The sequence below is a fragment of the Bos mutus genome, chromosome 7, assembly GCF_027580195.1.
Source record: "Bos mutus isolate GX-2022 chromosome 7, NWIPB_WYAK_1.1, whole genome shotgun sequence".
In the NCBI taxonomy this organism is placed as follows: domain Eukaryota; kingdom Metazoa; phylum Chordata; class Mammalia; order Artiodactyla; family Bovidae; genus Bos; species Bos mutus.
Window position 1 is genome coordinate 47,010,263 of NC_091623.1, and position 12,458 is coordinate 47,022,720.

At 56.0% G+C, this 12,458-nt stretch overlaps 1 protein-coding gene across 2 annotated transcripts in view; it reads left to right on the forward strand.

Moving 5' to 3' along the window:
• Positions 1–12,458, forward strand: part of UPF1 (UPF1 RNA helicase and ATPase) — a 33,599-nt gene that overhangs the window by 16,649 nt on the left and 4,492 nt on the right. Inside the window, exons 5-20 of one of the 2 annotated variants that reach the window (XM_070373372.1) lie at positions 372–552; positions 1,656–1,817; positions 2,442–2,559; positions 2,709–2,807; positions 3,258–3,366; positions 3,522–3,681; positions 3,785–3,903; positions 4,323–4,487; positions 4,581–4,695; positions 5,498–5,641; positions 6,016–6,229; positions 9,212–9,329; positions 9,725–9,881; positions 10,048–10,190; positions 11,580–11,754; positions 12,265–12,346. In XM_070373372.1, the coding sequence (XP_070229473.1) occupies positions 372–552; positions 1,656–1,817; positions 2,442–2,559; positions 2,709–2,807; positions 3,258–3,366; positions 3,522–3,681; positions 3,785–3,903; positions 4,323–4,487; positions 4,581–4,695; positions 5,498–5,641; positions 6,016–6,229; positions 9,212–9,329; positions 9,725–9,881; positions 10,048–10,190; positions 11,580–11,754; positions 12,265–12,346 (2,261 nt within the window). The remainder of the gene's footprint in view (positions 1–371; positions 553–1,655; positions 1,818–2,441; positions 2,560–2,708; positions 2,808–3,257; positions 3,367–3,521; positions 3,682–3,784; positions 3,904–4,322; positions 4,488–4,580; positions 4,696–5,497; positions 5,642–6,015; positions 6,230–9,211; positions 9,330–9,724; positions 9,882–10,047; positions 10,191–11,579; positions 11,755–12,264; positions 12,347–12,458) is intronic. The other variant, XM_070373373.1, reaches the window with a different exon arrangement.

Sequence of the window (12,458 nt, forward strand, 5' to 3'; positions counted from 1 at the left end):
CCTTGTTTGGGGGGGTGCCTTTCAGGCGAAGACTCAGGCTCTCCACGGCGCCAACTCTCTGGAGCTTTAAAATAGTTTTAAGTGGTTTCTGCCAACTGGCGCGGTCTAAGGAGGTTTGGAGGGTTGGGGCTTGTTACAGAGCTAGGAATGTCATATGACCCTTTTGGGGTGTCTTCTGGTTAAATCATAAAAGTTTTAAGAGTTCAGACCTCAAGTGCATGAGGAGATGCATTTATTGCTAACAATTTAAAGGCACTGTGATCATACAGTAAAATGTAGGGAGCACCACTCTGAAGTAAGAGGTAATAAGCCTGGGGCAGGGGCAGAGGTCATCCTCACCTGGGCTCTCCCCGCCCTCGGGGTTTCTGCAGGCAGCCCTGTGCCAGTCAGAGCAGCCTCAAGGACATCAACTGGGACAGCTCCCAGTGGCAGCCCCTGATCCAGGACCGGTGCTTCCTGTCCTGGCTGGTCAAGATCCCTTCTGAGCAGGAGCAGCTGCGGGCGCGGCAGATCACCGCCCAGCAGATCAACAAGCTGGAGGAGCTCTGGAAGGTGAGGGCCTGTGGCAAAGCACGTCCCGCTCCGTGCCACGTGTTGGTGGGGGAGGGGGCTGGGACCGGGGCTGGGGTCCTCAGAAACAGGAAGGAGGGTGCCAGGGATGCCTCCTGCCAGGCCTCTGGGAAAGGAAAGCTCTGGCCAGTGGAGTTTTTCTGTTCTTGTTGAGGGCAGGGGTGGCTGGTGGGAAGGAGGAGGATGGGAGCTGGTGGTCAGCGACTGCAGCTGGACACGCCAGGAGGAGCCGGGCCCGAGCAGACAGCCGGGACTGTGTGAAACCTGGTTGGGCTTGAGACGTGTGACATGTTGGAGCCAGGGCGACACCAGGCTGGGGGCCCGCAAGATTCCTGCCCTGCCCACAGGCCGTTCTCCAGGGAAGCCCTCCTCTGGTTCTGGCTGCTTGCACACACACACGTGTACACATTTTATTTATTTTTGGTGCAGGATGTGGGGGCTTGGTTCCCTGACCAGGGATTGAACCTGAGCCCCTGTAATGGAAGCTCAGCATCTTAACTGGTGAACAGCCGAGAACCCCTAATCGCTGTTATAATTAATTAGGCTAGAGATTTTAATTAGGCACCCGTATAATTTAAAAAATGTGAATTTATCTTCTCTTCAGCTGCAGGGCAAAATATTTGTGAAGCATTGGCTAGCAGGGACCCTCTCCACCTTGATTTTCAGGTTGCCGCAGTTATCTCACTCTTCTTGTTTATATCTAAACAGCCCACTTACCTGCCAAGAGAGTGTTTCTCCTTTTGGTGCAGCGTAGTAGGATCAGGAGGAAACGGGGAGGCGGGCCTTCCTTTCTGTTTACACACTTGGGGAATCCAGTGCTCTTTCTGGCAGCTGGGGAGAATAACCTCTCCCGTGTCAGGGGCTAGGTGTTGGTTGAGGAACGTGCCCACCTGGTGGGATAAGTGTGTCAGGCTGTGTTCCTGGGGCTTCCCCCTCTGTGTGTCACGTGGGCTTCCTGATGAGAGGGCTGGGCCACTGGGAGCCCTGCTCGTCCTGAGAAGTGATGACGGGTGTGCACTCGCATACAGGGCGTCTTAAGTAGAGGTGAGAATGGGGAAGAGCGTGGTGCCGGCTCTTGTCTCTAGGAGAACCCTTCTGCCACCTTGGAGGACCTGGAGAAGCCCGGAGTGGACGAGGAGCCGCAGCACGTCCTCCTGCGCTACGAGGACGCCTACCAGTACCAGAACATATTTGGGCCTCTGGTCAAGCTGGAGGCTGACTACGACAAGAAGCTGAAAGAGTCGCAGGTGATGTGGTGTGTGCACGAGGGCTTGTTCATTTTAACAGAGCATCTCTCCTCAGGTCTGCGGAGGGTGGGTTTCTCTGCAGACTGCACATGCTGACTTGGGCCTCGGTGCAGCCCCTGAGAGGCGGAGCCGTGGATAAGGACAGGCCTGTGGGCAGGTGCCCTGCCACTCACGGCCAAACATCCATCTAGGTGCTGTCTGGCCTAAAGTCCAACAAACATTGCTTCCAGTTGGGTTTGTAGCCTTTGCCTCAGCGGGGAGAGTCAGACCCCAGGAGCCCGCAGCACCCTGAGGACGCTCCTGTGCCCATTCCTCGGAAACTGCACGGGAATCGGGAGCCCCGAGGCTCACGGGCCATGTCCTCAGCCGTCAGCTTCCTTCTCTCCCTCCACCACCCACAGAGCAGCTGTCTCCAAGAACAGACGTCGTGTGGGGGGGTCTTCTGGTTGTCCTCTGCAGGTTTTGGGGTCCTCACGCCTTCTCTCCCGGATGTGCCCTGGTTGGTGTTTCAGGCTGTCTGGTGCTGCTCGCCTAGAGGCACCTACCTATGGAAAACAGACACGAGGAGCCCAGACCCATGTCTGTGTTGCAGGCTAACAGGGCTCTTATTTTTTATATGCTCAGACTCAAGATAACATCACGGTCAGGTGGGACCTGGGCCTTAACAAGAAGAGAATCGCCTACTTCACTTTGCCCAAGACTGACTCTGGTAATGAGGATTTAGTCATAATTTGGTTAAGAGGTGATTTTAAGTTTTAAAATATTTGTGACTCTAAGTAGCATAAAATTCCTAGTTTCACCCTTGTAAAGTGTCCCTGAATTTGAACTGTTGGTGGTGGTGTCTGTGATGCGTGTGCAAACGCCGGTTTCCTGTTGTCTTCTCTCTGTAAGACATGCGGCTCATGCAAGGGGATGAGATATGCCTGCGGTACAAAGGGGACCTGGCGCCCCTCTGGAAAGGGATCGGCCACGTCATCAAGGTCCCTGATAGTATCCTTTGTGTAAAGAAGGGCCGGCCCAGGCACCCTCTGCCCCAGTCTCCGACGGGCTTGTCCCGAGTACAAGAGACCTGTGTGGGCCACGATGGAGAGCGGTCTTGAGGCCTCAAATGCAGGGAAGGCTGTGTGCAGCCCCTTTGACTCTGGTTTGTTTCAAGCCATCAGGCTCTAGTTGTCCTAGCTGATACAGAGCTGCTTAGGCAGAAACCAGGGTACTCCGAACCGTGTGCCCGAGGGCTCTGTGGAACCTGGGCCCTGGGCTTGGCTGTTCCTTGCTGGATGCCACCCTAGGCTCGTGGGGAAGACGCCCCTGGCTGCAGTGGCCGGAACCTGCCATGGAGAACACGGGCCTCTCGCTGTGCTTCCTGTGTCTGGTGTGGAGGGGCTGTCTCCTCAGTGAGTGAAGGCTTTGACAAGGATGAGACTTAACTCGGCGGTGTAGATTATGGCGATGAGATTGCTATTGAGCTTCGGAGCAGCGTGGGCGCCCCTGTGGAGGTGACTCATAACTTCCAGGTGGATTTCGTGTGGAAGTCAACCTCATTCGACAGGTATGCCCACCCCCTTCCCCCCGCGCTTGCCTGCGTCTGCTTGGCAGGCCCTGGCCCTTGGTGTGGCTGCAGTCTCCCCACTGCTCCGTGTTGTGGGGAGCCAGGCTGCCTGGCACCTTCGTGTGCCCGCCACTGAGCTGGAGCTTCCCCTTCAGAATGCAGAGCGCACTGAAAACCTTTGCCGTGGATGAGACCTCCGTGTCGGGCTACATCTACCACAAACTGCTTGGCCATGAGGTGGAGGATGTGATCATCAAGTGCCAGCTGCCCAAGCGCTTCACGGCACAGGGGCTCCCCGACCTCAACCACTCTCAGGTTCTCACCTGTCCCGCGGGCAGGAGGGTCCCAGGCCCCAGGGCCTGCGTGCTGAGCGGCCCTCCGCCTTGTCTGCACCCCTAACGGCTACTTGTATCCGAAGGTTTACGCCGTGAAGACTGTGCTGCAGAGACCACTGAGTCTGATCCAGGGCCCACCGGGCACAGGAAAGACCGTGACCTCAGCCACCATCGTCTACCACCTGGCTCGGCAAGGCAACGGGTAGGGCTCTGTGCGGCCCAGGGTGGGGAAACGGAGGGGCCCAGCATACCTGGCGTGCTGCTTCCTACGCCGTTGGTGGTAGGTCTGGCCTCTGTGGCCGCTTTTAACAAGTGAGCTTGCACAGGGTAGACTCATCCTCGGTTGTGTTGTGCCTGTGTGCACCTCAGCGCTTGGAAAGTCTCAGCAGTGTGGTCACGAGGTGATGACGCCAGAATCAGGAGTTAGTGGGGAGTGGCATGCACAGTGTGAAGATCAGGAAGTCCAGACCATCCACCTTGTTGCTCCTTCAGCACCATGTCACTCCTGGCTTTAGTCTTAGAGCTTAAGTCGGCTCCCCTGCCACCTGTGATCCAAACAGTGGTCTTGCTCTGGGCTCTTCTCTGGGCGAGCACTGACATTGCGCTCACATTTTATTGAAGGCCTGTGCTGGTCTGTGCTCCAAGCAACATAGCCGTGGATCAGCTGACTGAGAAGATCCACCAGACCGGGCTGAAAGTCGTGCGGCTCTGCGCCAAGAGCCGCGAGGCCATAGACTCCCCGGTGTCCTTCTTGGCCCTGCACAACCAGATCAGGAACATGGACAGGTGGGTGTCGGGTCCCTGGCCTTAAGGCTAGGCACGTCTCCCCGGGGCAGGCCCTGGCGGCACGCACCTCCCGCTCACACGCTGTGTTTGCAGCATGCCAGAGCTCCAAAAGCTGCAGCAGCTGAAGGATGAGACTGGGGAGCTGTCGTCAGCGGACGAGAAGCGTTACAGAGCCCTGAAGCGCACTGCCGAGAGGGAGCTGCTCATGGTGAGCTCCTCACCTGCCCTGCTGCCCGGGAACGGGTCTGGGCCTTTGGGCTTTGTCTTCCTCACTTGTTCACTTTGGGCTTCCCTGGTGGCTCAGACGGTAAAGAATCTGTTGGCAGTGTAGGACACCCGGGTTTGCTCCCTGGGTTGGGAAGATTCCCCTGGAGAAGAGAATGGCAACCCACTCCAGTATTCTCGGCTGAGAAATGCCATGGACAGAGTAGCCTGGCGGGCCACGGTCCATGGGGTTGGAAAGAGTGGGACACGGCTGAGCAACACTTGGAGTTTCACATGTTCTTTGGGCCAGAGGACCTGTTTGGATACATTAAGTCCATGTGTAGCGCCTGTAGTGGGTTCTTTTCTATTTGAGGAGAGAACTCTGATACCGTCCTCCGTGTGCTTCCTCTGAGGTCACACAGAGACATCTTATTGTCTGAAATGACAATTGTTTGCGGTAGAGTCCACTCCCTGCCAGCCTCCCTGTGGCTGGACTCTTGGGAGCCTGGTCCTGGTCTGTGCCTGGAGCCCGGGGCAGGTCCAGAGCACTGTCTCCTACTCTAGGTGACGAACCAACTGAAACCATGGTTTCCCTGGCTCGGCACTGCCCCTCAGAGGCTGTCGTGAGGCACCACGCCCTTTTTTAGGCATGACTCTCAAGCACTTAGGATCACCACAGCCTGGACTGTAGATTCTGTCAGGAAGGGTGTGGACCAGAGTGGCGTCTGCGTCCCGTCCTGCCTGCCCTTTGGGGTCTGGGAGCCCTCACCTGCAGGTGCCCTGAGGCCTGGCGCTCTTTTCCCCAGAACGCAGATGTCATCTGCTGCACGTGTGTGGGCGCAGGAGACCCGAGGCTCGCCAAGATGCAGTTCCGCTCCATTTTAATCGACGAAAGCACGCAGGCCACCGAGCCAGAGTGCATGGTCCCTGTGGTCCTTGGAGCCAAGCAGGTGGGCCAGAGCACGTCCATCACAGTCTTATTTGACGTTTTGGGTACACTCTCTTTTGTTCTAGTTCTGTGTGGTACTTAGTGCTGGAGGTTTGCTTTAGTGTCCTAGGCTCTGTTTCCTGCCCTGGCAGAGCACAGAGGGGTGCACAGCAGGCTTTGAGGGGGTCTTCCAAGGGTGGGCGCGGCACAGAGTGCCTTCGTGAAGGTTCAGAGCATGTTCCATGTGTATGGTGGGCAGTTTTCCCACTCCAGGTCAGTGTCTTGCCACTTGAATTAGTGTAGTTGGGTGGTTGTATGGACCCCAGTCCTCTTAGTCCCTGAGTGGACATGTAGGCTGTCCATGTTTGAACTGTGATGCGGGCCTCTTTATCACAGCTGATCCTCGTGGGTGACCACTGCCAGCTGGGCCCTGTGGTGATGTGCAAGAAGGCGGCCAAGGCCGGGCTGTCGCAGTCGCTCTTTGAACGCCTGGTGGTGCTGGGCATCCGCCCCATCCGCCTCCAGGTCCAGTACCGGATGCACCCCGCGCTCAGCGCCTTCCCGTCCAACATCTTCTACGAGGGCTCTCTCCAGAATGGCGTTACCGCAGGTAAGCTCGGCCCAGTGCTGGGAGTCTGGGGACAGTGCCTGGTCTCGCTTCCTTCTCAAGTGGCCTTAGGTGGTGACTGTGTGTGTAGGGGCCCCTCAGAGAGGTGCAGTGGGCAGAACGTATGCTCTAGAGTGCAGGACATTCTTGGGCATGGGAGAAGGGGAGCCCGCATCTTGGTAAGATTCGCAGAGTCAGCCGTGAGGATTCCCGCCAGTGGTGCATCACACACAGAAGAGGCGGTGAGACAACTGCCTGCCCCACTCCTTCCTCTGTCAGCGGTTCTCGAGGCCTGTGCACGCCCGAGAGCAGACTTCGGCGGTGGCCCTGGGGTGTCGGGCGCCTTCGGGCTGTGCTGACACCTGTGGTGCGACCAGGCTGCTGTGAATTGGCACCGCCACACACCTGTGGCAGGCCCTGTCCTGAGTTCAAAGTGAAGAGTCCTCCGTTTACTGGTCCCTGAGGCGCGTCCTTGGGATTCTGTGTGGGGTGGGAGAGGATGGTCTCCCGAGACGCTTGGCAGGTGTGTGAGGTGCTTGAAGGAAGGACCTACACGCTAGTTACACAGACTGGACAGCTCACAGGCATTTTCTTCAGAGGGATCAAAGCTGGCCTGTGGCTTCAAGGAAAACAACTCATAGTATTCATCACCAGTGATAAAATATGAGACTTCACTCCAAAATGAGGGTTTTGGAAAACGCGTGTCCCCTAGTATGAGCTTACCATGTCTTCCGGGTGCCGAGTAAATTTTCTGATGAGATCGTGGTGGTGACATGTGTCAGGGGTGTCAGCCTTTGGAAGCCCTGCCTGACAGGGTGAGCAGCACATCCCATTCCAACAGGCAGCAAAGGTGCTTCCATGTCACTGGGGGTCAGAGGCCATGCGAGTCAGGGCAGAGCAGAAAGGCCATCGTCCCTGAGCTACAGGGCAGCCTCCCATCCAGTTTTCAGATAGAATTGAGATAATGCCACAGTAGTGGGAAAGGTCTTAAAAGATGCTTCCTGGGACCTCCCTGGTGGTCCAGTGGCTAAGACTGTGTGCTCCTGGTGCAAGAGGCCTGGGTTCAATCCCTGGTCAGGAAACTAAGATCCCACACGTTGCAAGTAAGGGTTCATGTGCCACAACTAAAGATCTCAAGTGCTGCAACTAAGAACTAGCACAGCGAAATAAATGTTTGAAAACAAACATGCGTCCCTTTTCCAACCACTTGCATCTGTGAGGCCTTTCTAGCCTCACATGCTGTGAGGGCTCGCAGGAGACTGGGAGCAGGACTCGAGTAAGCTGGAGAGTGAAGTGAGTTGATAAAATTCACTTAAGTATATATTTTAGTGAAATATTATTTTTCATAAAAATATTTTTAAGTTAATATGTTCATCTTTCAATGAATTTTTTAAATTATTTAAAATTTTGGGGTTTTAAAATATAATATATATCGGTAGATGTAATGCACAGAAATAATAGCTGTTTGGACTGCTCCGCTTTCAGAGTGTAAAGAGACGCTGAGAGCAGCATTCGTTTGAGAGCTGCTGATTTAGAGTCTTGTTAATGCCAGCAGCCTATCACATCAGCTTTGTTTAGCTCACTTTGTAGATGAGGAGACTGAGGCGGAAAGTGTGAGTGCCTGTCCACGGCCACACGGCTGCTGTGCAATACAGTCTTGACCCTTGGAGCTGCTGGTCTGCCGGGTGGTAAGACTAGAAAAGGCCAGGTCACGAGGAGCTTGTTGGTGACGCAGCTGACACTTGTTGGGAAAGCCACCACTCAGCACTGGTACAGACTCCCGCTGGCCTTGCTCCACCTTCTCCATGGCATCGGCTCCACAGGTTGCTGGCGGTGGTTTACTGCTGAACCGTCACTGTCTGGGACATGGCACCCCCGAAGTAAGTTTTTTAAAAACTGAGGAAGTGTAAAGAAGTGCCCAGGCTTAGTGAGCTCTCATGAGGGGACCGTGTCTTACCAGCACCTGCACCTGGAAGCCCCGCCTCACCAGCACCCTGCAGCCCAGCAGCGAGCCCTGTCTGGGATGGTGCGGGCGCCCCGCCCCAGGGTGGCCGATGTCAGTGGTGGGGGCGTGTCTACAGCATGGGAATTAGCCGGCACTGTTTGCTAGCCCTTGCCCTGTCCCTCGCAGGTGGTTAAATGTTTGCCAGCCCCGAGCTTGCTCTAGCCACTGCCCTCACTTGAAACATTGAGTCTTTGCCTCATTTTCAGCTTGACATAAAAGGGATCATACCATGTGTCCTCACAGCTCAGGCTTTTCCTTCATCTATGGTAGTCTGTTTTGGTGCAAAAATTCCAGTTTTTTTTTTACATTAATCTGATTAGGCGTAACTCCAGTCAGAAATTCCCAAAAGAATGGATGGACTGTCTGATTGGACAGACTGATTTTCAGCATCGTAAGGACTTGCAGAGGGCTGAGCACCTAAGATGAACATAAAAGAGCTTGAGGACGGTGGCAGCTCCTACTCGGGGATGTCACGAGTTGCTGTCCAGCTGCAGTCCCAGAGGCGCTGCGCACAGGCCTGAGATAGAGTCCAGAGGCAGACGCACCTGTCCGCACGCCCTGGTCGGGACAAGGCGTGGGGGTCAGCAGTGTCGTTGTTAAAGGCCAGGTGTGGGTACACACGAGTCCCTTAAAGTACATCATAAACCTTCTGGAAGGAGGTAGAATGTCTTCTTTACCCTGGGGCAGACATAGGCCGCAGAAAACACTAACAGTGAGATCTGTTCCGCGAGTAAGCCAGGTTTGTACCAGCTATAGTGCTAAGTGTTGCTGGGAGTTTCGGTCAGAGGACCCCCGCCAATGGCCTCCCCTGGGACCCACAGACCTGGGTCAGTTGCTGGAGCCTGTCATTTCCTGCTCTGCCGTGTGCCTCCACCCAGGATGGAATGGCCTCCACTCTGCTCTCCACCTCAGCTCACCCAGACCCGCTGCACTTTTCTTCTCTAACAGGATGTTTTCTTTTTTCTCTTCCACGATGCCAGCGGATCGTGTAAAGAAGGGGTTTGACTTTCAGTGGCCCCAACCGGATAAACCAATGTTCTTCTATGTGACCCAGGGCCAAGAGGAGATTGCCAGCTCAGGCACCTCCTACCTGAACAGGTAAGCAGACTTGTCTGTGGTACCTGCTGGCCTCGGTGACAGCTTTTCCAGCGGCTGCGCACCTGTGGTCTTGTTTAACGTGGTGAGACTTGTCCTTGTTTTCCTTGTGCTCATTCTGTCCACACACTTAGACCAGCAGCATAGGTCCAACCTCATCTTCTCAGTGTATGTTTCCTGTTGAGCAGATCCTTTAGGAGCCTCCATGTGAGCCTTTTCTGTCCCTCCTGACTCCGTTGGTAAATGCTGGGCTGCCCAGCCATGGGTGTGCCAAGCAGGGCCTCCACAGGGTTGCACTGGAGGCGAGGCTGCCCCTGAGCCTTCCACAGCTTCTAGCCTTGGGGGGGTCTCAGGAGCCCAGAGATGGAGCCTGGGAAGTGAAAGCCTGACTTTCTTAGGACGGAGGCTGCAAACGTGGAGAAGATCACCACGAAGCTGTTGAAGGCGGGCGCCAAGCCGGACCAGATCGGCATCATCACGCCCTACGAGGGCCAGCGCTCCTACCTGGTGCAGTACATGCAGTTCAGCGGCTCCCTGCACACCAAGCTCTACCAGGTACGCCCCGAGCGCTGCCCTTCCACCGCCTGGCAGCAGGGGGCTCTGCCAGCTTCAGGTCCCAGGCTGCTCTGTGGGATTCCGTGGTGCATTTTGACACACTTCGTGCGGGCTGAGAGCCCCTTGGAGGAAGCCTGTTGGCTGACCGTGATCATTGCACCTGTAGGAGGTGGAGATTGCCAGCGTGGACGCGTTCCAGGGGCGTGAGAAGGACTTTATCATCCTCTCCTGTGTGCGGGCCAATGAGCACCAAGGCATTGGATTTTTGAATGACCCCAGGCGACTCAACGTGGCCTTGACCAGAGCACGGTACGGAGAGCTGAGTCTCGCTGGGCCTTGCAGAGGCGGCCCCTCTTGCATAGGAGGCTTTCTGAGATGCTGGGAGGGGTTAGCCCGAGAGCTGCTCCCTGCCTGCTTCTCCTCCTGTCAGTTCTCGCACCCCAGCTGCGCCTTGGGCTGTGGCACGGGGCACGGTAGAGGGGCCTCGGCAGTGCCAGGGCAGAGGGCTCCCAGCAGCAGTCTGGAGAGAACCTCTGGCCCGTGAGTTGTCTTTGCTTCTGCGTCCTGGTGGCTTTCTGTCCGGTTGCCTTGTTTAGCTGTGGAATACAGCTTTTGAAGTAGTGAGTGACCCAGAGAATCAGCTGGACCCCATGTCACCCCCACAGGAAATCAGCAACAGCCACCCTTGTGCCAGCTGCAAGCGGGACTCACGTGCACATGTTGGTTCCCTCCCCACTGAGGGGCACCTTGGTTTTCCTTTGGTAGCCAGCATAGGCAGGGGAGCCCTGAAACAGCTGATGAATGTAAACTTTCCCCAGAAGCTTGGCTTGGGCACCAAGTGGCGTGCCCAGCCCATCAGAATGCCTGAGGCAGCTGTGGAATCTGCCTCTGCCACGTGTGACTTGGTTGCCCAGGAGGCTGACTCAGGTCTGCAAATGAGGAGACTCGTCTCTGAGTACATCTTCCCACAGAGATGTTTTGACATCTGGGCTCAACAGAAACCTGCGCTCAAATAAACCCAAGTGCAGGGTTGGCAGCTTACAGGATGGGCTCCAGTGAAAGTCACCTCAGTTTGCAGTTACCCAGCCATCCCCAGCATTCCCAGAGGGTGCTGCATAGGCAGGCCGGGCATCTAGGCAAGGAGGTTGAGGGTGGCTCTCAATGTTCCTGTGTGCTGAGAAGACGGGCATGGTGGGCAGGGTGCCAGGGGAGCTGCCTGGGTACCTTGCACTTTCAGTTCAGTCTCTCAGTCGTGTCTGACCCTTTGCGACCCCATGGACTGCAGCACGCCAGGCTTCCCTGTCCATCACCAACTCCCAGAGCTTGCTCAAACTCCTGTCCATCGAGTCAGTGATGCGATCCAACCGTCTCATCCTCTGTCATCCCTTCTCCTCCTGCCTTCAGTCTTTCCCAGCATCAGGGCCTTTTCAAATGAGTCAGTTCTTTGCATCAGGTGGCCAAAGTATTGGAGCTTCAGCATCAGTCCTTCCAATGAATATTCAGGGTTGATTTCCTTTAGGATTGACTGTTTTGATCTCCTTGTAGTCCAAGGGACTTTCAAGAGTTTTCTCCAACACCACAGTTCAAAAGCATCAAATCTTCAGCGCTTAGCCTTCTTTATGGTCCAGCTCTCACATCCATTCATGACTACTGGAAAGCCATGGCTTTGGCTAAACTCTTGGTTTCTACCTCTTGCAGATACGGGGTCATTATCGTGGGCAACCCGAAGGCCCTGTCCAAGCAGCCGTTATGGAACCACCTGCTGAACTACTACAAGGAGCAGAAGGTGCTGGTGGAGGGACCCCTGAACAACCTGCGGGAGAGCCTCATGCAGTTCAGCAAGCCCAGGAAGCTGGTCAACACCATCAACCCGGTGAGTGCCCGCTGCGGGCGGGGAGAGACTGCTGGGAACCCCCTCCTCCCCAGGCTGGTGTTCTGGGCCTGTGGCAGTGCGTGATGGCAGGTGGGACTTGTGACGAGTACGAGCTGGGATGGGCTGAGCGCGTCAGTGTGTGAAGATGAGCGGTGCACGCTAGCCTGTCCCCGAGAGCTCCCACGCCAGGCATCTCGGTTGTTCTGAGGCTTTTCTCTTCTTGGCCCTTGTGGAGCATGGTGGCACGGTGGCACCCAGCAGCTCGCAGTCAGACCCAAGCAGCTGGGAGCATGGTAAACCCATGGTGCTCTGGGGCTTAAGGAGTGGGTGCTGCCCGAGCTGTTGGGCATCAAAGGCAGGGTCAGGCGAGGAAAGGTGGGCAAAGGCCAGAGCGCATGAATGGCAAGCCTCTGTGTGTGCAGCTTGGCCACCTCCCAGGCCACCAGATGTTTGGAAAGTTCTTCCTTGTGTCAGCATGATAAATTCCTCACTGACCTAAACCCTTTGCAGGGAGCCCGCTTCATGACGACAGCCATGTATGATGCCCGGGAGGCCATCATCCCAGGGTCGGTCTATGACCGGAGCAGCCAGGGTGAGTCTCTGCGGGGGACCGCCTGGCCCCGCACTTGTTGACTCTTCCCACGCCCACACCTTCCAGCCCTGTCACTCCTGCCTGACCTCTCATGCCTCTGTCCACAGAAACC